Here is a 22,678-nt window from a genome sequence, read left to right on the forward strand (position 1 = left end):
CAGCAGCGGACTCGGAGACCCCTTCAGACACAGCCTCTGATTTCCCTCTGCACAGGCTGAGGCCCAGAGAAGGGAGGAGGCTGCCCGAGATCTCAGCGGCAGGAGAGTCAGGCCGCGGGGGCTTCAGGGCTCACAGAGAGACGCCCGAGGGCTGGGCAGGAGGCTGTTTAATTGTGGTTATGGAGTTTGTCCTCACTTGAAAAAGGCAACAGGACAATAAAGGAATCCTGGAAGAGCGGGGGTGCTGGCTCACGAGAAGGGGTGGCCCCGGCCCTGTCCTCAGTGTTCTGCGTGCCCTGCTGCCGAAGCTTCTGCTCCCCACCTCCCCCCGGCCCCTTCGAAGGACCTCGGAAGTGAGGCCAGAGAGGCCCGCTCCCAGCACGCACAGCCCAGGCCAGCCCTCCCTGGAGACGTGTACGCACCAGCGGGATCCCCGACACCTGGGCCCCCTCTTCTTCCATCCTCCAGGGAGTGCCTTGCAGCAGACAGCGGAGGAGGGGGGAACGGCGGCGGCGGCGGGGGCGCCATCAGGAGTGGCACCTGGGGGCAGACAGGCCTGGTCACTGGGAGGCCCAGGTCGGGGTGGGAGGCATCCAGCAGGCTAGCCCTGGCTCGGTCTCCCTGGGGCTGGGGCTGTGCATCTGAACGGAGCTCGGAGAGGTAAGTTTGCGGGAGTGAGGGGCAGCGCCCCTAGCGGTTCTGTCCACCCCTCCACACTGGTGAGCAGCGCCCCCCAAACATACCCACGCACTTGTCTGAGAGCTGCCACCCCTAGGTGAACCCCTCATCTCAAGGCCCGGCTCCCTGTGGAGGCAGCTTAACTCAGCGGCTCTGGGCTCTGGGTCAGGGTCTGGTGTCCCCCTCGTGCTCACTCACCACTCCTTGGCCTTACAAGAGACACATGCACACTTGCACACACACACCCTCCCTGACTGTCCCCTGACTGTGCTGAGACACACTGCCTGAACCTGCCCCCTCTCTCAGCCCTGGGCATAGGGGAAACCACAACAAACTTGCAACTCTTCTCAGCCCCGTAAACAGTGCGGCCGTGTGACCGCGCCTCAGAGCAGAGGCGCTGTGCCCAGGACCCACCATGCAGTGTCTAGGCCACTCTCCCAAGGGCCACCCGGAGACAGAGACCACCAACATTGGTCCCCGGCAGCCTGGGGTCAGGGAGATCCATCAGCCCCAGTCTGGGGCTGCAGGGGCACCCGCATTTCAACCCCATGTCTGCCCCCGGTCTGGGGCGAGGCACAGACCTGGCCTTGACCATCTCCCCTGCCCCCAAGCGCTGACTGGTGGGCAGCCGGAAAGAATCCTCGACCTGGAGGTGCCACTGCCCCCTGCATCCCCCCAGCTGAGGCCTGCAAGGTCTCAGCTTTTGCATCTGGCCAATGGGAGCCAAGAGTCGAGACTGGAGCACGCAGGCTGCTGTGAGGCCGCAGGCGGTGCGTCCCTCCCCAGGCGGCAGAGAAGTTCTCCGGGAGGACGCTGAGCTGTCCTCCAAGGACTCCAGAGCCGGGCTTGCTGCCTTTTGGTTTAAAGCTGAACGTCAAAAGGCCGGCCGTCTTTCAGATGACGTGGCTCCCGGCTGAGCCAGGATGGCCTGAGAGCACATGGCCACCCCAGCTCGGGTCCCCAGCAGGGAGGGCCGCTCACGGCGGTCTCTCTGGGCACCCACCACTGGCTGTCAGACCAAAGCGCGTCGCCCCGCTCCCTCCAGTGGGTAGCTGCGGTGGAAGGTGGCCTCAGGGCTGCCAGGCGGGGCAGAGGGGCTGGTTCCAGCCCACAGCCCCCAGGCGGGACATGTGGTTTGGCGCAGGTGTCACGCATGGGTGGCTCGTGCTGCAGCTCTGTTGAAGGTTCTCCAGTCTCTGTCTTGAAATTCTTAATCAGTTGTTAACAAGAAGCCCACGTTTTCATTTTGCACTGAGCCCTGCACGTGATGTAGCTGGAGCTGCAGGGCCAAGTCTCCCGGCCACGCTGAGTGTCCCCTGGCTCACCTGTAGGTGGGCCCTGTCCCTCCCGCAGGCGTTAGGTGGCCTCCCCAGCCTGGGGGATTCCCGTCAGAAGAATCCCCGGCTCTGCAGCCACTGCCTCGGGCCCCTCGGTCGCATTCCCATCCAGGACCCTTGGCCAGGCGGAGCCACGGGGAGGGGAACACAGCCCGACCCCTTATCTGCCACCGCCCTGCACCTCATACCTCACTCTCTGCAGGAATCTGTGCCGAGAGCCCAGGAGCCCTGGTCCGACAGGGCAGGGAGTGTCCGCCAGGCCCCAGCCGGGAGGACCTTCAGAAGCAGGTGCTGGGCTGTGAGCACAGGAAGCTGTTGGCTGTCCTGGACCGTCGGGGGCTGTCGCAGCTGCCGCCCCCAGGAGCTGGAGGTGTCGCATTAATATTTGAAGGCTGAGGTGTCAGGTGGCCCGGCGGGCTTGGGCTGGGTGTGGGATCCCTTACCACTGTGCCTTAACCCTCCGCAGCGCAGGGGCCAGGGGAGCGGACCCTCGGGAGAGGTGGTGGAGACCTGAGATCCCTGGTCACGCAAGAAGGGACCACCCAGATGGGCTGGGTGTGGGATCCCTTACCACTGTGCCTTAACCCTCCACAGTACAGCCCTCCAGGCACAGATGGGGAACCCAAGACTCAGAGAGGCAAGGGGCTTTCTCAAGGGCCCACAGCTGGGACGGGGCAGAGCTAGACCAGAATCTTACTTGAGACCCCCCTCTTTGCTCCTTCCAGGACTGAGAGCCCCTCGAATCGCTGCTCCTTTCGTCCAGGGGCATCAGCAGTGGAGGAAGAGGCAGGCGGGCGGGTGGGGTCTCTTGCGCCCCTACCGAGGATGCAAAGCCCTGACCGCGCTTCACCCGCTCTTCCTCTGGGCTGCCTTTGCACGGGAGGGACCCAAAGGAGGAGCAGGCTGCTCGCCGACTGCTACAGGACACGGGCCTTCCCAGGCTCAGGGGTCCCCGCCTGTGACACAAGTGTGTGCGCGCAGCAGCCATCTGGGCCCCTATCGGTCACACTGGGACTTGGAGGCGGGAGGGGATCCGACCAAACACGACGCTTTCTCCCTGCCGTGTCTCCGACCTAGGAATCCCCTGTCTTCTTCCAGCGTCCGCAAGGCAGGAGCCAGTTGGCCTAGGAACTTTATGCAGGGTCGAGTCAGACCCCAGACCCCACGGCTGGCACTGACAGTCTGATGGGCAGAGCAGGGCTGAGTCCCAGGTGGGCCCCGGGCCCCTGCACAACCAGGACAGGGCTGTGAGGCTGCCGCAGTCTCCCCTGCTCCCTGCCCCTGCCTGGGAGCCCGCAGCCCCTCCCCGCAATTGAATCTGCTCTGGGGTTGAGGGGCAAGGGCTTCCCAGTCCCTGCGGAGTGAAGGGCTCAGCTGGGGTGGCTGGGGCCCTGTCATTCCGGGGAAGATGGAAGAGGCAGGAAGTTGGTCCAGGGCCCAGGGGGATGGACTTGGTGCCAGTACAGTACCCACAGCCTGGGAGACCTCAGGCCACCTGGTCCCTGAGGCTGGAGTCTGCTCCAACCCTCACCAAGGAGAAGCCTTGCGGAGTCACTCAGCGTCCCCCAGGCCTGAGTTTCTCTGCCTTTGCTGGGAAGGGGAGGGGTTACTGAGAGCCCCCGGCAGGGCCTGGCACACGTGACACTCAGACCTCTTTGCTGTTGTTAGCACGGTGTCTTGATGATCTCTGAATTTCAGCGGGGACGGGGGTCGGCTGTGGTGTTTCCCAGGTGACAGGAGTATCCACATCCCCGTGTCCCTCATTCAGGCCCTGGACACTAACCGAATCTACGAGGACCCGAGGGAGTGGCAGATGCTGGGTCCCGACGTTTGGGATTCTGACAGCTGGGCGTGTGCTGCCCCCAAAGGGGGCTGTTGCCCTAAGGTTGGCAGTCAGCTGGCCCTGGGCTGGTGCCCTTCCCACGGCCTGGTGTCTCCTTTTCTGTGTTTTTGATGAGATTTGAGCAGCCATGCCTGCCATGCATTATACATCGAGGACAGCTGTGGCGAGCCGGGTTACAGGCCTGTAATGCCACCCGGGCCGAGAAAATCATGACCCACAGATGGGCGACAGCTGAGATTCGGTTACTGGCTGCACGGCCAGGCCCCGCCCCTCCCTGGGGGAGGAGACTGCTCAGGGGAGTCCCTTGCCCTCTCTGGGCCTCAGTTTCCCCATCTGTAGAAGGAAGGGGTCCTAGGGCCCTTCTGGACCAGGGGAGGGAAATTAGCACCCGCCGTGTGCTCAAGGCACACGTCTACCGGCCAGCAAGCCTCCTGAGTTACATTATACAGATGAGAACATCGAGGCTCACAGACGCTCAGAACTGGGGGTGCCACCCGGCCGGGAAGACTCGCTCCAGCTCTGGTGAGCGCTGAGTGCCGGGCTGGGGGCAAGCTGAAGGGCTAGGCTCCCCCTCCTGGGCCGCTACTCCTCACTGTTGCTGCCGTCCAGCGTCTCACTCTAACCTGGCCCTGCAGCCAGGAGCCCAGCTGCCCGGCCCACTCCTTGGGGGTCAGAGAGGCCCAGGCCCTCACTGTGCAGAGGGGTACCCCAGGCCCAGGGGCTGGCAAGGCTTGGTCAAGGTCGAGGTGGTGTGGTCGAGGCAGGGCCTGGCCTTCCCGAGCCTCGCGGAGGCCCCGCCATGGGCAGCGGGTGAACCCAGGCCCTGTGAAGCCTCCCAGGAAGGGGGCGCCTCCCACAGGGCAGGTCTCCGTTCCCCGTCCAGCCGTGCCCCGCAAGGCTGCCTCTCCTGGGACCCACGGCTCCCTGGGGGCAGAGGCAGGCGGCCGTGTGGAGAGGAAAAAGATGACTTTCAGCACCTCCTCTGAGCCCGACACAGGGAGAGGCCACGCGGGCGACCTCTGGATATCGTGTTTCCATCAATACTGCATCAGGCGCGCAGCTGACAGCCTGCCGTCTGCGGGGCCGGGACTGCCGGTGAGGCGGGGGCTGGCGGGGAGCAGTGGATCTCAGGGAGGTGGCCCAGCCTGCCCGCTCTCCACCACCGCAGGCGGGGCACGTGGACGGGCTGGACGCCGCGGGCCAGAAGGCCGGGAGGGGAGGCTACACAGACAGGCCAGCCCGGCTTGGGGAGTCCTGAGCGGAGGGGATGCTGCCTTGTATCCTGTGGCGACACCAAGGAGGCCACCAGGACCAGGTGAAACCACAGGAAGCCTGACATGGGCTGGTCCCCAAAACCCTGGGGCTCAGGAGAGCGCCCAGAGCCTCCACCCCCCTAGGAGAGCTGGGCACAGTGGCCAGGAGGGGCTGGCAGATGTGCCAGGACCTGGGGATGGAGAGCAGGGGGCAGAGACCCTGCTTGGAGAGAAGGCTCAGCCGTGGGCACGGCCGTGTGGGCTGGGGACAAGCGGGGGACCCCAGCCAGAGGCCCGGCGGCACCTGCTCCCTGGCAGGCGAGCAGCTGCCCACTCCACCTCCAGGCCGGCCCCAGGGCCCACACAGAGGCTGGGGGCCCAGGCGGCCAGGGCATCCCTGGCCGGTGGGCTGCAGAGCTCTGTCCGCTACACCAGGAACCCACTGAGTTCCCGCAACTTCTGGAACCCAAGCCAGAAAGACAACCCTTATCACACAATAGCCAACCGAAGGGTTAGTGAATAATCAGTACATTGATTACTTCAAGCAGTGAGTATAGTCCTGTTTCTGAAACTACGACACCAAGACAAACCAGGACTCCCAACTCGGGTGCCCCGAAGCACCCCTGGCCTTTGACCCAAGGCCGCCTGGGTGTGGCTTTCAGGCAGTGGAGACAAGAGGCTCTCAGTGGTGGTCGGGTGAGGACCAGGCCACTGGCCCGGGGCCGGGGACGGCAGCTCAGCCTCAGCTGGTCACAGATGCTCCGGGGGGCGTCCCGAGGGAAAAGGAGGCACGGCAGCCACGGGTGAGACCCGGCGTGGGGGGCGCCTCTCCCCTCTGGGCCTCGGTGCTCTCACCTGAAGGCAGGGCCAGGCGATCCCAGGGACGCCTTCCGAAGGGGCGGCCGCTACAGAAAACTGCGGCACAATCTGTATTCGCCGCCCGGGGCCTGGAGTCAGGGGTGGAGGCCGGGCGGGAGGGCGCTGGCCCTACGCTTCCCCACCGCACACCCGCCCGGCCACCCTCACCTGTCCACTCGCTCACCCGCCTGCCCACTGCTCCACTCATTCGGCACACACGCGTGGCCCGTCACGTGCTGGGGGCTGGGACCCACGAGGCCCTTGCCCTTGCGGACCGAGGCCCGGCGAGGTCATGTGCCCAGGTGGGAGGGCGGGACGAGACTCTCCCCTTCCGGGCTGCACGGGGCTGGCCCGCCTCACTGGGTCACCTCACCCAGGGCCCAGGGCCCTGCTCCCACCCCCGGGGTGTCTTCAGCCTGACACAGCGTCACCCAACAGCAGCCCTGGCCGGAAGCATGGATCCCAGGTCCTAAGTGTGGTTACTGCGGCCCAGGTGGAGGGCAGACCTCGGCCGAGGTCCAGCCACAGCCCAGCCCTGGTCCCAGCTGTCACGGCCCCGGTCGCAGCCCTGGTCCCGGCACCGGCTCAGGCGCGGCCAGGCCCTTTCACGTGACAATGACACCGCGTACGCAGACGGCTCCCCAGCTACCCGGCCGTCAGCGCGGCAGGGGTCTGTCACCCGGCCCGGGGTGGGGGGGGGGGGGGCGGGACCGCGAAGCTTACCGGCCGGGTGCTGTCGCGGAGGTACTGGGCGCAGTCGCGGTGGCCGTGGTACTCCGCCAGGTCTGCGGCCGTGTAGCCGTCCTCGTCCCGCAGGGCGGGGTCCACGCGATGGGAGAGCAGGGTCTGGCAGCACTGTGGGGAGGGCACACCGTGGCCGCGCCGCCGGCCCCCCCACCCAGCCCCGAGCCGGGGCACCGAGGCCGTTCAGTCCGCGGCACGGCCTGAACCCGTGCCCGGACCCAGGCCGCCCTGCCCGCGGGCACCGGCACGCCCCTGTGCTGGGTGGGAACCCCAGGCGCTCGCGCTCAGGAGCTCACCAAGGGCCCAGCTGGTCAGTCAGCGACCCAGCCGGATCCTAGCCAGGCAGCCTGACCCCGACTCTGCCCTTGTAGCCCTTGCCTCGGGTTCAGATACGGAGCCGGGTTCCATTTTTACAGCGACCTTTGGAGGCGTGTGTCATTTTCACACGAAGAAACCGGGGTGCAGGAGACTAAACACCGTGGCTCCACCCCAGGACTCCGGGCCTGTGCCCTGCCCACCTCACCCTGCCCACTCCTTGGCCTCCGGTCAGGCCTGGCACTCGATGAGCCCCTCTTCTTGGCCCCAAGCCTAGGCGAGCTCTGGGGGCTCCCACCCTCACCCTCTGCGTCTCTATGTCTGAGCTCACGGCTCCACCAGCCACACGCATGCTCCCTCCTCGCTCAAGCCGGGCCTAGGCCCCCTTTTCTCCCTCCTGACTGGTCCTGTGGGCTCGTGTGATGGGAGCTGGGAGGAGAGGAAGGCCTGGAGGCCCAGAAGCTGGGAGGAGAGGGGAGGATGAAGGAGAACAAAGTGAGAGGAGATCCGGGTCTGTGAAGGGCCCTTTGTGAAGGAGACTGCGATGGGGTACGGGGGGAGGATACAGGGCGCTGCAGAGGCCGGCTGTGCGTCCAGAGCGTGTGTGGGGGGGGGGTCAGAGCAGAAACGCAGTGGAGCAGGGGCCACCGGAGTGTCAGGCCTGGCCCCAGATGGGCGGGGACGGCAGCCCGGGGGAGGGAGGGGGGAGGAGAGAACTTTCCCCCCGAATGATGGCGATTACTGCTGGCAAACGATGGTGACCTATTTGTGAGCAGAGGCTGGGTGGTTACAGATGACCAAGAGTTAGGTCTGGAAATCCGTGAGGTAGCCGTGCCAGCGGCAAAAACAGGTGGGCAGACGGACCCGCGTCAAGGAGTAGAGAACCAGGCAGGTACCACCAATCCACTCTCCAGAGTCAATGTAAAAAATGGACTAAATGTGAAAGGCACCTTCCTAGAGCATCAGACAGGCAACAAGGAAGTGAGGACTTGGCAGACCAAGCTCAGGACACAAGGAAAATCCCGAGGGATAAGCCCACCACTCAGAACAGCTTTCGCCCTAAGAGCAGGCTGACGCAGAAGAAATGGCTGTAACCAGAGCAGCTGTGTCACAGGCTCACGAGACTAGGGAGACCAGCAACAGCTCAGGGTCCACCGCAGGCTGGGCCTCCGCCCTCAGAGGAAAGGTGAAGCAGGAGCCAGCCCGCCCTCTGCTTCCCATCACGCAGGTGCTCCAGGAATCTCAAGCCGGATTGTGGACTAATATGATCCACGTGTGCCTGTCAGCCAGAAGCAAGTAAGATGTCACCTAAGGCCCTAAATAATGATGTGCAGCATCGAGTCAAACAAAACCAGCAGCACAAGGAAATAAGATACCAGAAACGAGAACCAGAGGACCCAACACACAAAGAAACAACCCACAAAGTCCTGAGAAATAGCAGACCGTAACACAGCTGTGCTCACTGCTTTCAAGGAAGTAAAAACCAAGCTTGAAAATTTAGGCGTGGAATTGTAAATTCTAAAAAGCGGCACAGATTTTAAACCATCAACAAAATGAAAAGACAACCTACGGAATGGGAGAAAATACTTGCAAACAATGTGACTGACAAGGGGTTAATATCCAAAATATACAAAACAGCTCATACAACTCAATATCAAAAACAACCCAATCAAAAAATGGGCAGAAGGGACTTCCTTGGTGGCGCAGTGGTTAAGACTCTGCACTCCCAATGCAGGGGGCCCGGGTTCGATATCTGGTCAGGGAACTAGATCCCACATACTGCAACTAAGAGTTCACATGCCACAACTAAGGAGCCCTCCAGCCGCAACTAAGGAGACCACCTGCTGCAACTAAGACCTGGCGCAACCAAAAAAAAAAAAGGGCAGAAGACCTAAATAGCCATTTCTCCAAAGAAGACACACAGATGGGCAACAGGCACATGCAAAGATGCTCAACACCACTAATTATTAGAGGGATGCAGATGAAACCCACAATCACCTCACACCTGTCAGAATGGCCATCATCAAAAAGTCTACAAACAAATGCTGGAGAGGGTGTGGAGAAAAGGGAACCCTCCTGCACTGTTGGTGGGGAAGTAAACTGATACAGCCACTATGGAGAACAGTATGGAGGTTCCTTAAAAAACTAAAAATAGAACTACCATACGACCCAGCAATCCCACTCCTGGGCATATATCCGGAAAAATGAAAACTCTAATTTGAAAAGATACTATCACTTTGAATTACTGGTTTCCTCATTAATTAATGAATTAAATAAAAATGTTTGACACAGGCTCATTTTATAGTTGAATGAAAGTCACGATTACCAGCACTTTTAAAAATTATCCTTTAACATGTGGAATCATTGCAAATTCAGTTAAAAATCAGACAGCTGGAGATGCAAACGTCAGGTTCAGCATTGCCATTGGTGATGTCATTTGCTCAAATAGTGAATAAGTTTTGGTAAAGTGCTAAATAAAACAAAAGTCTATCTTCCCTCAATATATACAGTCGGACCATTCTTGGAAAACTCTTATGTATATTAAAACTATGAAGAAACATTGGTGTATGTGTACATATATTTGAATTTAGGTTCTAAGCTTAGATAATTACATGTACTTGAGTTAGGTTCGAAGCTCAGATAACTATGAACAGGTTTTCTACCTACATACCTGTCCGATTCACTGGGAACTTGCTTGGGGCACAAGACCCTTCCTCACTGTGCAGGACTGTTCTGGAACAGCGGGCTAGCCGGCCTCCCCCACAAGAGCACCCCAATCGTTGTAACAACAGAAACAGCCCTGAAATTTCCCAAACCGACCCCTCATCTACTGTAGATATTCTCTGGCTCTCGAATCCTTGCTCACATACTAAGCAAGTGCTCAATAACTCTTTGTTGAATGAGTGTCTGCATGAAGGAAAGCGTGGACATGAATCGTTGACCATTAAAGACTCTAAAAAATTACCCAGCACAGAAAGTCGACAGAGGCAATCGTCTGCTCGGAACGCCTTTTTGGGGACTCACAATACTCAATAAAAGTTCTCTCTTGAATTAGCGGCAATGTTAAGCTAGGTGGAGAACTACAACGAGTTTTAACTGCATATCTAAACCTTGAAGGGACCTCGTTTACACCTGTCTTCTGCTGTTTCCTCTTCAACCTCATCAGCAAAGCCCCAGACCACACCCCATCTTACGGCAACTTCCCGGTCCACAGCGAGCCCTCCTCCAAACAGCCAGGAAATCATATGCCCTCTTCTCGGGATCCCACAGCAGCTCCCAAATGGCTCCTTACACAATATTAAAACTAGTCAAGGTCTTCCACCACTGACCTCTCACTACAAGCCCCAGCTTCTACTCTCCACTCTGTCCTAGCACCCTGAGCGCTTATAACCCTCTCTCCCTTGCTAGAAACCCTACTCCTTCCGACATTCACTGCTTTAAGAATGACCGTCTTCCAATAAACTCTGTGTCAGTAACGCAAAAAGAAAAGAACGACCATCTCTATGAATTCTTTCTAGATTCGCTCAGCTAACGCTACTCACATAGGTGGCTCTCAAATTTGACATATGTTAGAGTCACCCGGGGAGCTTTTTTTTTTTTTTTTTTTTTGCGGTACGCGGTCCTCTCACTGTCACGGCCTCTCCCGTTGCGGAGCACAGGCTCCGGACGCGCAGGCTCAGCGGCCATGGCTCACGAGCCCAGCCGCTCCGCGGCACGTGGGATCTTCCCGGACCAGGGCATGAACCCGTGTCCCCTGCATCGGCAGAGGACTCTCAACCACTGCGCCACCAGGGAAGCCCTTACCTGGGGAGCTTCAAGAAGTCCTGATACGTGGGCTCCCTAGGACCAATTAAATCAGAATCGCTGGGGTAGGTGGAGCTCAGGTATTAGAATATTTTAAACCTGTTCTGGAGAGTCGTAGTGTGCAGCCACCTTTGAGAACCATTACACCAGTGCTATCTACCCCACTTAAAATCCTAAGCAAAATGTTAGCAAATTAAATTCACCTGTGTATAAAAGAGATCGTTTTTCATGACCAAATTGAGTTTACTCCAAGAATGCAAGGTTGGTTTAACATTTTAGAGAGTAATCAGAGTAGAAAGCAAGGTCTTGAAGAGACAGTTGCACACCCATGTTCATTGCAGCATTATTCACAATAGCCCAAAGGTGGAACCCAAATGTCCACTGATGGATGAATGGAGAACGATAACGTGGCATAACATACCGCGGAATATTATTCAGCCTTATAAAAGAAAGCAAGCCGGATACATGCCACAACATGAATGAGCCTTGAGGACATTATGCTAAGTGAAATAAGGCAGTCACAAAAAGATAAATACTGTATGATTCCACTTGTATGAGGTCCCTAGGGTAATCAAGCTCATAGAGACAGAAAGGAGAATGGTGGTTGTCAGGGGCTGGGGAAGTGGGGATGGGGAGCTGTTGCTTAATGGGTACAGACTTTCCGTTTTGCAAGATAAAAGTTCTGGAGATGTGTTGTACAACAATGTGCATATATTTACACTTCTGCACTGTACACTTAGAAATGTTTAAGACGGTCAATTTTATGTGATGTATTTTTTACTCAATTAAAAAACCAAGTAATCAGTGTAATTTGTGACATAAGAAAGACTGAGATACAGCAAAACAAAACACATACTAAACTCTCATCATCCCCCACTGGGGGTGCGAGGGCACCAGCTCATGATTCTGAAGTTTTGTTTTGAAAGGGTAGGGGGGGAACTGTCACAGCTCGGGGGAGCCTAAGGGGACAAGATGATGAAATGTCACGTGGTGTCATGGAAGGGATCCTGGAACAGGAAAAGAACATCAGGTGAAAAGTAAGGAAACCTGAATGAAGTATGGACTTCGGTTAGTAATATTGTATCAATTTTGGTACATTAATTGTGACAAAGGTACCATGCTAATGTAAATTGTTAATAATAGGGGGAAATGGATGTGAACTCTGTGAGAACTGTCTGTACTAGTGTCTCAATATTTCTACAAATCTAAAACTCTTCCAAATTATTCTAAAATAGAATTTATTGGGGCTTCCCTGGTGGCACAGTGGTTGAGAGTCCGCCTGCCGATGCAGGGGACATGGGTTCGTGCCCCGGTCCGGGAAGATCCCATGTGCTGCAGAGCGGCTGGCCCCGTGAGCCATGGCCGCTGAGCCTGCGCATCCGGAGCCTGTGCTCCACAACGGGAGAGGCCACAACAGTGAGAGGTCCGCGTACCACAAAAAAAATAAAAAATAAAATAAAATAGAATTTATTTTAAAACGGGGTGTGGCGTGGGGTGGGAATGAAGCATTATCCTATATTTCCTGGATGAATATATTTCTGGAATTGCTAACAGATTAAGACCCAACAGACAAATCAATAATGTGTGGACTTTGCTTCGCTCCTGATTACAGCACAAGCAGGGAAATGGATATTAGATGGCTACTAGACAGACTGGATATTAGAGGATATTAAGAAATTATTGGGGGCTTCCCTGGTGGCACAGTGGTTAGGAATCCGCCTGTCAATGCAGGGGACACGGGTTCGAGCCATGGTCCGGGAAGATCCCACATGCCGCGAAGCAACTAAGCCCATGTGCCACAACTACTGGCCCTGCACTCTAGAGCCCGCGAGCCACAACTACTGAGCCCACATGCTGCAACTACTGAAGCCCATGTGCCTAGAGCCCATGCTCCACAACAAGAGAAGCCACCGCAGTGAGAAGCCCGCGCACCGCAACGAAGAATATCCCCCTCTCGCCGCAACTAGAGAAAGCCCGTGCACAGCAACGAAGACCCAACGCAGGCCAAAAAATTTAATTAATTAATTAATTTTTAAAAGTAGTCTAAAAAAAAAATAAATAAAAGAAATGATCAGGAATTATTTTTAGGCGTGATAATGGTTTGAGGCTGTGATAAGAAACAAAGGGAGTCTTCGCCTCCTGGAGAAGTCCACTGAAGTATTTATGGAGAAAAAGATGTGCCTTCTCTGACTTGCTGTTAAATAATAGTGCGGTGGAGGGAGTGGCCAAGAGAGGCCAATGAGCTGAGGCAGGAGGCTCTGCTCTTGTGTGTTTAGAGTTTTCGGAGCAGATTGAAGAGGAAAGCAGCTGTCAGCCTTGAGGCCTGAGCTATTTTATTTTCGCATTAAGGGAGGGTGGGAGGTGGTGGTCTCTTGGCTTATCGGGTGGGCTTCTCGGGCTCCTATAGACTATTTCACTTGAAAAAGATGCTGCTGCTTAAAAATAGAGTTTTTAGAGCACTGCTCCAGCCACCCTCCCGATTACGGAGCCGGAGGCTGGGAGACGGGCGGCTGCCTGAGCCTCGCTGCAACGGCTCAGGGCTCTTCAGGCCACCAACCGCCTGTGGGGACCGCCCTCCCCGCCTCCCACCCTGTCACCTGCTCAGCTTCTTCTCTTGTGTCCAGGACAAAAGGGATGACTGTAGGGGTAACTGCAGGCTCTTCCTCTTCTCTGAGGATTGGCCTGGCCCGGACTGAGGTTCACGCCTGCCCTTCCCCTCCCTCTAGATAGGGGCGGATTGGGGGCATTGAGCCAGGGAGGGCTGAGTGGTGGCTTGCAGGGGTGAGAGGAGGGGGGCTGGGGTGGAGGGGTGGTGGGGTGGAGGGGTGGTGGGGTGGAGGGGTGGTGGGGTGGAGGGGTGGTGGGGTGGAGGGGTGGAGGGGTGGTGGGGTGGAGGGGTGGTGGGGTGGTGGGGTGGAGGGGTGGTGGGGTGGAGGGGTGGTGGGGTGGAGGGGGGCTGGGGTGGAGGGGTGGAGGGGTGGAGGGGTGGTGGGGTGGAGGGGTGGTGGGGTGGAGGGGTGGAGGGGTGGAGGGGTGGAGGGATGGAGGGGTGGAGGGGTGGAGGGATGGAGGGGTGGTGGGGTGGAGGGGTGGAGGGGTGGAGGGGTGGAGGGGTGGAGGGGTGGAGGGGTGGTGGGGTGGAGCGGTGGAAGGGTGGTGGGGTGGAGGGGTGGTGGGGTGGAGGGGTGGAGGGGTGGAGGGGTGGAGGGGTGGAGGGGTGGAGGGGTGGTGGGGTGGAGGGGTGGAGGGGTGGAGGGGTGGAGGGGTGGAGGGATGGAGGGGTGGAGGGGTGGAGGGGTGGAGGGGTGGAGGGGTGGAGGGGTGGAGGGTGGAGAGCAGGAGGGACCCGAGGACTCCTGAGAGTCAGAGGCAGACAATTTCAGCAGCGCTGCCAGGAGCTGGACTGGGCCTCTTTCTGACTCTTCAGAAGGACCCTGCGCCTTCCCATGACTCTTGGTGGCCGCCCTGTGCTGCATTACACAACGCTGCTCAGGCTGGGCCCCAGGGACACTTTGGGTTCCAGCTGGAAACAGCTGTCCAGAATGTAGGCCCAAAGGGGATACCCGGTTGCACCTCAGTAAAGACTGGCCTTTCCTGGGCCAGGAGCACGTTGCTCCCGACGGCAGATGCAGCAGGCATCCCCGGGCACTGTGGGAATGACACGGGAAAGCCTGGGAGCCGGCATGGGATGAGCTGACTCACTTCGGAGCCCTGCTGGGTGGGGCAGTGGAAGAGTCAGCCTGTGCGCTCCCCTCAGATGCAGCCCTGCCTTTACAGGAGGTCAGTGGGCAGGTGATGCCGGTGCGGGGCTAGTGGCTGATGGCCAGGTCTATTCCCAGCGTTGGACCGTAAATATTTGAACACCATCCCTGCCTACTCTGGATTTCTGGATGCTGTTTCCTGGGAACTGGGCCACAGGAGCCCCCAAGGTCTATCTGGATCATAGCGAACCCGCCAGGGCTCTGCTCCCAGGCTGCTCACATCGGGGGCCAGCAGCTAAAAGGCCCTCCGGGGAGGACCGGCAGGAAGACCACTCCCTGAGCGGGAACCTGGAGAGACTCTGTGCTAAGGGAGGGGCCGAGCGCACGGATTTTGTTCCCCGCTGGGTCAGAGCCTGGATCCTGGGCAAGTGACTGGCCCTCTGAGCCTCAGTTTACCTGTCTGTAAAAGGGGACTAATCACATCTATTCTACAGGGCTGTGGTGAGGGTAAAATGACTTATTCATAGGAAGCCTTCCAGGACTGCTGGCTCTCGGAGGCCCCCCAGCCCCACCACGCACCCTCCCCCGGCCCCTGCCTCACCTCCATTTGCCCGCTCTCCGCTGCGTCATGGAGAGGGGTCCCACCCCAGGAGTCTCTCATGACGGGGGCGCCCATCAGCAGGAGCCGGTCTAGAATGGGCGTGTGGCCGCCTCGAGCGGCAAAGTGGAGGACGGTGGCCCCCTCGTTATCCCGCGCCGTCAGGCCGATGTCCGTGAAGGTGACCTGAGGGACGAGGAGGGGGGATGGGCCAGCTGAGGCTGGACGGGGGTGACCACTCCTACCTCGGGGCAGGAAGCCCTGGGACAGAGCTGCCTCCTCTTGGCGCGTCCCGGGCAGCATGGGAGGAAGTGAGCTCGGTGATTTTGCTGGGAGACTCCACGGTCCCCAAATCTGCCCCAGCCCTGACCGTAAGCTGAACACCCCCAGGGGCTGGTTTCACACATCAAATAAAGAAATGCCTTTGGGCGGCACCTAAGGGACAGTAAGCAGATGTTTGCTGATGAAGGGAGGGAGGGAGGGAGAGAAAGGACATCCTGGCACCAGGCCTGTTTGTACCCTATCACGTCTCCAGCACAAAGATGCAGGGGTGCTGGGAGGCGGGCCCTGAGCAGCCTTCCTCATGGTGGACCCAAGCCTGGTCACCCTGCGGCTTGGGCCCCGTCCTGCTGGCAGCCACATGAGTGACTTCCGGCCAGCCCTCCTCACGGGCCCTCAGCTGCCCCTCTGTGAGGGCACCAGTGGGCTCTGGTCCACGGCACCCGGCCAGGCCCGTGGGCACGCAATGGACTGCGTGCACCGGGGCAGCCACGTGACAGTGAGACGTCAGGGGCTCTTCTTCTGCCTTCCTGATAGAAGGGGCTGGTGGATGTGGCGTCACCCCCTTTTCTCCCTCTTCCTGCCTTGAATGCGGCCAACTCTCACCATGAGGGAGAGGCTGGGAGAACAGCAGAGATGTGACCCAGTGTCAGCGGCCTCTACGTGGGAGGGACAACCTTTCAGTGGCTCAGTGCACTGGTCACTGCAGCCAAATGTGTCTGTTAGAAAAAGGCCAGTGAGCCGGGAACAGAGACCCTCCCCTCGGCCAGCTCCCCGAAGGGAGGGGGCGCCCAGCGCTGGGTGGGTGAGCCAGGCTGGACGCCGCCCCCTCCCCTCTCGGTCCACCCTGCAGGAGGCGGGGCTGGGGAGTCACATCTGGAAAAGCCTTTCTGGCCCTGGGACCCCGTGGCCCCAGCTGTTTCTCGCGGGATGAGCCCCTGTGGGGCTCCATGGGGCTCGGTGGACATTCTTCCCTCCTGCCCACCCTCCCCCTGCTCCTGGGCACCCCCGCTGCTCCGAGCTGCTTCTCCTCGCCCTGCACAGCCCACTGGCTCACTCCCACACCGTGTGCTGAGCACCTGCTGCGATGGTGGCCCTGCGGCCAGAGATGACCAGGACTCAGGCTCCCGCAGGGCGAGGAGTCCAGGTCTGGGGACAGGCACATTTCTGGGAGGCCAAGATCTGAACTACAGTGAGGGGACATAAGGACAACTCCACCCAGCGGCCCGGGCGGGGCCGAAGACGGGAAAGTTAGTGCAGCAGGAGCCGCAGAGCTTTCTCCTGTGAGAGTAGCTGGCCGTGTAGGAGGGGCTGCAGCAAGGGGGCCTGGGAGGGGACGCGGCCTGTACGAACGTGCGGCTGCCTGAGGGGCTGAGGCCAGCCTGGGAGATCCAGCAGTGAAGGGAGGCTGGAGGCAACTGCTGGCGGCCTCTGAGGCCAAGGTGAGTGGCTGGAGGCCAGATTCCTTCCCTCCTTCACTCACTCATCAAACATCTCTGGAGCCCTTACTATGTGCCAGGCACAGGGAATGCAGCAGCAGGGCTGCGCCACTGCTTCCTGGAGCGGCTGGAACTTACAGCCTGGGGTGGGAACAGACAACCACCAAGATGAAGGCAAACACAACGTTTATCAGTGTTGGTGCAGGACAGACAGCAGCAGAGCAGGACGGGGAGCTGGGCCAGGTGGCTGCCATCCTACACAGGCGGACAGGGGATGCAGTGCGGGGGGAGGCACACCTGGGGAGCTGTCACCAGGCAGAAGGTGCAGCACGTGCAAAGGCCCTGGGGCAGGGAGGCCGGCCTGCTGGAGGGAGGGCTGGAAAAGCAGGCCCCATGCGAAGGGAGGAAGGTTTTGAGTGAGGAAGGGCTCTCCCTTCTCCACCAGTGACCTGCGTGACCTTCAGAGATGCCAGCAGACCCTGGCGCTCCCAGCTCGCAGCCCTTCAGCGGCTCCCCAGTGCCCCAGGAAAGAGCCCAGGTCCTCCCGGGGCCTTGGTCTGCCTTTCCGCCTCACGCCACCCCACGGGCTCTCCCAACTGTGACTGAGCTGGGCCCCCGCTCCTCCAGGAACCACCCCCTGCCCAGCCACCTCCTGCCCAGCCTCAGTTCTGCCCCTCCCCAGAGAGACCTCTCCACTCTGAGACTTGGCCGGGTCTCTGTGATGGACCCTCAGAGCTCCCAGGCCAGGGTTTTGGTGGCGGAGCCAGGAAGTCCTCAGCCCTGGAAGAAGTGTTGGCGGAAGGCATCCTCCCCAAGCTGGGTCACTCTGTGTTCCTTCTGGAAAGAGGTCTGGGTGACCCTTCCACAGGTCCAGCGGGCAAGAGGGGAGGGGTCTGGCCCTGGGCTCCAAATGGCCAGGGCCAGGCACTGCCTGTGCCAGAGACAGAGCAGCTGGGTGCCACCGACGCTGAGGACTCTTGGGGGAGGGACAGGAGAGCCCCCAGGGGGCCCTGCACACGCCCACCGTCCTGCAGGGGCTGACTTTCAGTCCGCAGCCACCTCCAGTCAAAGCTGGGGGCTCCGGGCTGCACCGCGGGGCCGAGACTGGGCCTGGCATGTGGGTGCTCTGAGCCATGGGCCGGCCCATCTGCTCCCCCAACCACCGTGTGGGTCCTCGGACTTCCTGCGGGCAAACTGAGACCCAGTTTGGGTGTGCCGCGCCCACCCCAGCCGGGAGCCACTCGCTCGAAGGCGGTTCTGCAAGCGAGTTGCCAGCTTTCCCGGCCCTCCCCTGCCCGCGCCCCCGGCGGCCCCTTACCAGCCAGACGACGAGCGAGTAGTGGCCGCGGGCAGCGGCGGCGTGCAGGGCGCTCATGCCGTCGAGGGCGCGCAGGTGTACGTCGGCGCCGCAGTCCTTCACCAGGAACTGGGCCAGGTGCAGGTGGCCCTCCTGGCAGGCCAGGTAGAGCGGGGAGGCGCCGCTGCGCGTCCGCCGGTTCACGCCGCTATGGGGGAGGGAGGGGTTCAGAGGGCGCTCGGCCCGGGGGTCGCGGGGAGCCGCTCCAGCCAAGGGCCCAGAACGGGGAGGGGCGTCCCGGCACCTGGCTGAGCTGTTGCGGCCACCCCGCTTCCCGGCTGAGGTGAGGGGCCCAGCCGGCCACCTGTAGCGTTGCACAGGTTGCGCACGGCGCAAGGGCATGGGGTCGGGGCGGGGGTGAGGTGGGCACGGGCCGCCGGAATCCAGCTTCCCTTCCCCCACCCCCCTCCCCATCAAGATGTGCGCGCCGCCAGGGGTTGGCCGGCAGAGGGCGCTTCTTAGGGGGTGACTAGCCCAGCAGGGCCCGCAGTGGACGGGTCAGGGAACCTCCAGAGCTGGGGGCCTGCTCTGTACAAGGGGCCAGTGAGCAGGGCAGTAGCCCTTCTGTGGTGCCCAGCCCTGGCATCCGAATTCCAGGCCCCCATGTGGATGGACTGGGGCAGGGTCGTCAGATTTCCTGCATCCGGCTTTGCCTCTATGGTGCTGCAGGCCCAGGAGAGTTCTTGGTACCCAGGGCAGCCCCTCCCCAAACCGGACCCACGCCCTGTTGACAAAGACTTCACCTCTAGGTCCTGTGTTCGGTGCCGGTGGGAATGTGGGCCCTGGGGCGGGGGACCTTCCCGTGTGCTTGTGTGTGCTTTAATGTGAAATCTTCCACTTTTCAAATGACAGAAGCTGCTTCTAAAACTGCCGGTCTGAGAGACACTCTGTGGCCGGCCGGGCCCGGGGCAGCTGGTGTGGACGCTCTGGGGAAGATCCGCAGAGGCGAGTCCCGAAGGCCTTTGCCGAGGGGTCGGGATGGGAAGGCCCAGGGACAGGACCACTGTTCCACAGCTGAGCTGTCAGGCCTCGTCCAGGAGCAAAAGTGGGGTGGCCAGGACAGCCAGCCGGCCAACAAGAGGTCCCGCAGAGGAGAAGGCGTGTGGTTACAGAGGCAGGCGGGTTTGGGGGACAAAGGCCAGGTCAGGTGTGGGGCGGACATGGAGTCCCACCCCCAGCCAGGGCAGTAGCCCTGAGAACAGACGGTGGGGGGCAGGCCACGTGCACGGCACCCTAGATGGCCCGTTGTGTGCCCAGGGTATCTTTTGTGGGGCGCAAGGGCCACAGCGGTGCCCACGATGGGGAAGGGGAGTCCCGCTGCCCGCTGCCCCCGCCTCGCCATCCACCAACTCCAGGCGGTGGGACAGGGGTTCACAGTGTCAGGAACCGGACAGTGTGGAGGGAGAATTCAGGCCGACCTGAAGGGGCCCCCAAGTCCACTGCACAGCCTCTGCTCCCTTCGGGTGGCTTGAGGGGGCCACCTTCCCAGCCAGGGGAAGCCGGGCCCTGAGACGCCCCCAGGCAGGGCCGGGAGCTGCCTGAGCATATAGAGCGCCTCCTGCTCTGACTGCTGTAGCAGCTTCCTCGCCGTTCTCACTGCCCCCTCCACGCTCCGAGCCTCACCCCGAGCGCTCTCCGCCCGCGCCTTGGCCACAGACTTGTCCCTCCACACTCCCCTCCCCCAAGGCCCGCCTCCAAGGCGGCAGCCCCTCCTCCGCCGCCGCCTCGGTGCGGCCTCCCCAGCACCTGCACCCCCCGGACTGCCCAACAGGCGGCGCTGCGGCTCCTCACCTGCCGTGGGCGGCCGTCAGGAGCTTCAGGCAGGTCAGGTCCCCGCTGACGGCGGCGTGGTGCAGCGGCAAGGCCCCCTCCAGCGTCTCCAGCGTGGCTGCGTGGCCCTCTCGCAGCAGCCACTCCACCAGCACCGGGTGTCCGAAGCGGGCGGCCAGGTGCAGCGGGGAGACGCCCGAGGAGTCTCGGTCCTACGGAGGCACGGGCGGGGTGGTGAGCGGGCGGCGGGCCCGGACCCAGCCCTGCCCGGCAGCACCAGTGCGGCCAGGGCCAGCCGCCCGGCACCACAGCGCCCGGGACCCCGGCGGAGAGCTTCCGCCCCGCCCCTCCGTCCGGCGTGCTCCATCGCGGGGCGTGCGGAGGGAGGTCTCTGGGACTGAGAGGTCGGCGGCAGGGCCAGGATCAAGTCCAGGCCTTCTGGGTCCAAGTGCATCCGAGCTCCCTCCCCTTCTCTGCTCGCAGTCAGAGCGGCTTCCGCTCGCCCAGCTGCGCCCGCGCCGGCCGGTGGCCTGCCCCGTGTCCAGGGCTGCGGCGTCTCTGGGCCTCTGCCCCACCCCCACTGAGCGCCCACCCGCCGGCCCCCGAGTCCTCTTGCCGGGGACCCTATCCACCGTGGGCCTCTGGCAGACCTGGGCGTTCTCCCAGGCACAGAGGTGGCCCCGCTCCCGCCCCCGGGGTTGTGCGAAGAGCCGCTGAGGATGAGGACGGCGGCCTGGAGGCTGTTGGGACGCTCAGGCTGTGACCGCCGAGTCCTCCCCGTCGCGGACCGAGCGGGTCACGATGATGCCCACCCCCCGACTCCGGCCTCTGGGAGGACGTCCTTACACCGTCAGAGCTGGCTCACCGACCTCCCGTGGTCCTTCACCGCGACACGGAGCAACCACCGGGCCGGCAGGAGAAGGGAGAGGCGGGCCCTGAGACTCTTCTCTTCACATCAAGGTTCTCGTCCCACTGCCCCCCACAGCTGCGCCTGTGCTGTCACCCACCGGGGCCCCCGGGCGTCCACAGCTCCCGAGCCCGAGTGCCCACCTTGCTTCTCTTCGTAAGGACCCTTTTCTAGACCCTTCGGAAACAGGCCCACGGATCAGGCCTGATAAGGGCTCCGTGAGATCGCCACTGGCAAGGCCAGGCGCCCCTGGGTGAGACGTGGGGAGGAAGAACAAGGATGGCCACCCAGTGCTGGGCGCTGGGGGACGCGAGGGGGTTTAGGAGGTGCCCACTTTGGGGGCGGAGGGATGTTGGGCAGAGACAGACGCCATTGACTGTGCCGTGGGGCCCGCGTGGTGACTCCCCGAGAGGAACAGCCCAGGGCCGAGGTGCCCAGGGGAGGCCGAGGGCTCCGGATCCGGCTCTTGGCTCACGCCTCCCTCCATCCCCATGGACACGGGTCCCCCCGCGGCCACCGTGCCCGCTCGGCTCACCTGCAGACCGCAGCCCCCTTCGCGCACCAGCCAGCACATTTCGGCCAGGCTACCGGTGGCGGCGGCGTCATGCACCGGTGTGGCCCCGTTATGGGCCCGCTGGTTGCCGGGTAGCTGGGCCCGCTGAACCAGGAACTTGACGCAGGCCAGGTGGCCGGCCCGGGTGGCGTGGTGCACCAGGCCAGCCCCCAGGGCGTCGGTGACCCCCGGGCCCAGGGCACCCGCCTCCAGCAGCCGCTCCAGGGTGGCCAGGTCCCCATCCTTGGCGGCCGCGAGCGCCCGCTGCTCCTCCATCCACCCGGCCGGCTCTCCTCGACTAGCGCACAGGCCCGGGCTTCCTGTTTCAGGCGTGGACGCAGCTCCCGGCTCCGGTTACCTGATAAGCGGCGCAGAGGGCAGATGGGAGGCGGCAGGGGGGTGGGGGGACAGGCCTTGGGGACCGGGCCTCCGCAGCCCAGCCCCAGCCGGTCCCGCGGCGCCCGGAGCTGCGGTGGACAGAGGGCGCGGGGGAAGGGCCCACACTGGGTTTGGGTTGGGTGTGGGCGCTGGCCCGGGGGGCACTGCCCTGTGCTGGCCCACGCCTCCTCCTCCCGTGGAGCGAGGGCTGGGATGGACTTCCCGCGTCGAGCAGGTGTTCACAGTGGCAGTGTCCTTTCCAGAAAGCTGTAGGCTCCCGAGTGTCCGCTTCCCCCAGGCTGGGGGCAGCCGCCCTGAGGGCTGTGCTGGGCCATGGGAGGCCACCTGAGAGACCCTTCTCACAGGAGGGCGGACCCATCCAAGTGGAGCCCTTTCTGGGGACCTTAAGTGTTTGGGACATGTTGTCACCCACCGGGAGCTGGGGGCCTTCCTGGCCCCTGGGAAATCTATGCTGGATCCTGGCCTCAGCTGGCCTTGGAGGCTCCGTGAACCTCTGGACAGCAGCTGCTCCCCAGGGCCGGTGACGGGCACAGGGCCCTGACCGAGAGTCTCTGGTGCTGCAGCTAAAGGTCCCGAGTGCATTTTCCAGAGCTGCCAAGCATCTTTTTCCAGACTGTCCTCTTCCGTGGGGCTGGACACCCATAGTTCTTTGCTGGGGGGAGTCGGGACACCACAGCCTCTGCCTGGCGGAAGCAGGATGCTGCATGTTAGGGACCTACTTTCTAGAGCTCCCAGAGACACAGTCGCAAGCCGAGTTCCTGAAGCTAAGGCGTGATTATGCATGAGCAGTGGGTCTGACCCCACCCCACTGCCGGCACAGACACACTGTGCCCCCAAGAGAAG

General features: G+C 61.5%; 1 protein-coding gene across 1 annotated transcript in view; it reads right to left on the minus strand.

Annotated features, from left to right (window-relative positions):
• ESPNL (espin like) overlaps nt 1-22,564 on the minus strand; it is a 29,379-nt gene extending 6,815 nt beyond the window's left edge. Inside the window, exons 1-6 of the mRNA XM_073807038.1 lie at nt 21,419-22,564; nt 19,998-20,188; nt 18,168-18,354; nt 15,135-15,317; nt 6,693-6,824; nt 423-540 (exon numbers count right to left, since the gene is read on the minus strand). Coding sequence (XP_073663139.1) covers nt 423-540; nt 6,693-6,824; nt 15,135-15,317; nt 18,168-18,354; nt 19,998-20,188; nt 21,419-21,712 — 1,105 coding nt within the window. The 5' untranslated portion in view covers nt 21,713-22,564. The remainder of the gene's footprint in view (nt 1-422; nt 541-6,692; nt 6,825-15,134; nt 15,318-18,167; nt 18,355-19,997; nt 20,189-21,418) is intronic.
• Nucleotides 22,565-22,678: the final 114 nt, after the last annotated feature.

The sequence above is a fragment of the Tursiops truncatus genome, chromosome 7 (genome assembly GCF_011762595.2).
Source record: "Tursiops truncatus isolate mTurTru1 chromosome 7, mTurTru1.mat.Y, whole genome shotgun sequence".
NCBI lineage: Eukaryota > Metazoa > Chordata > Mammalia > Artiodactyla > Delphinidae > Tursiops > Tursiops truncatus.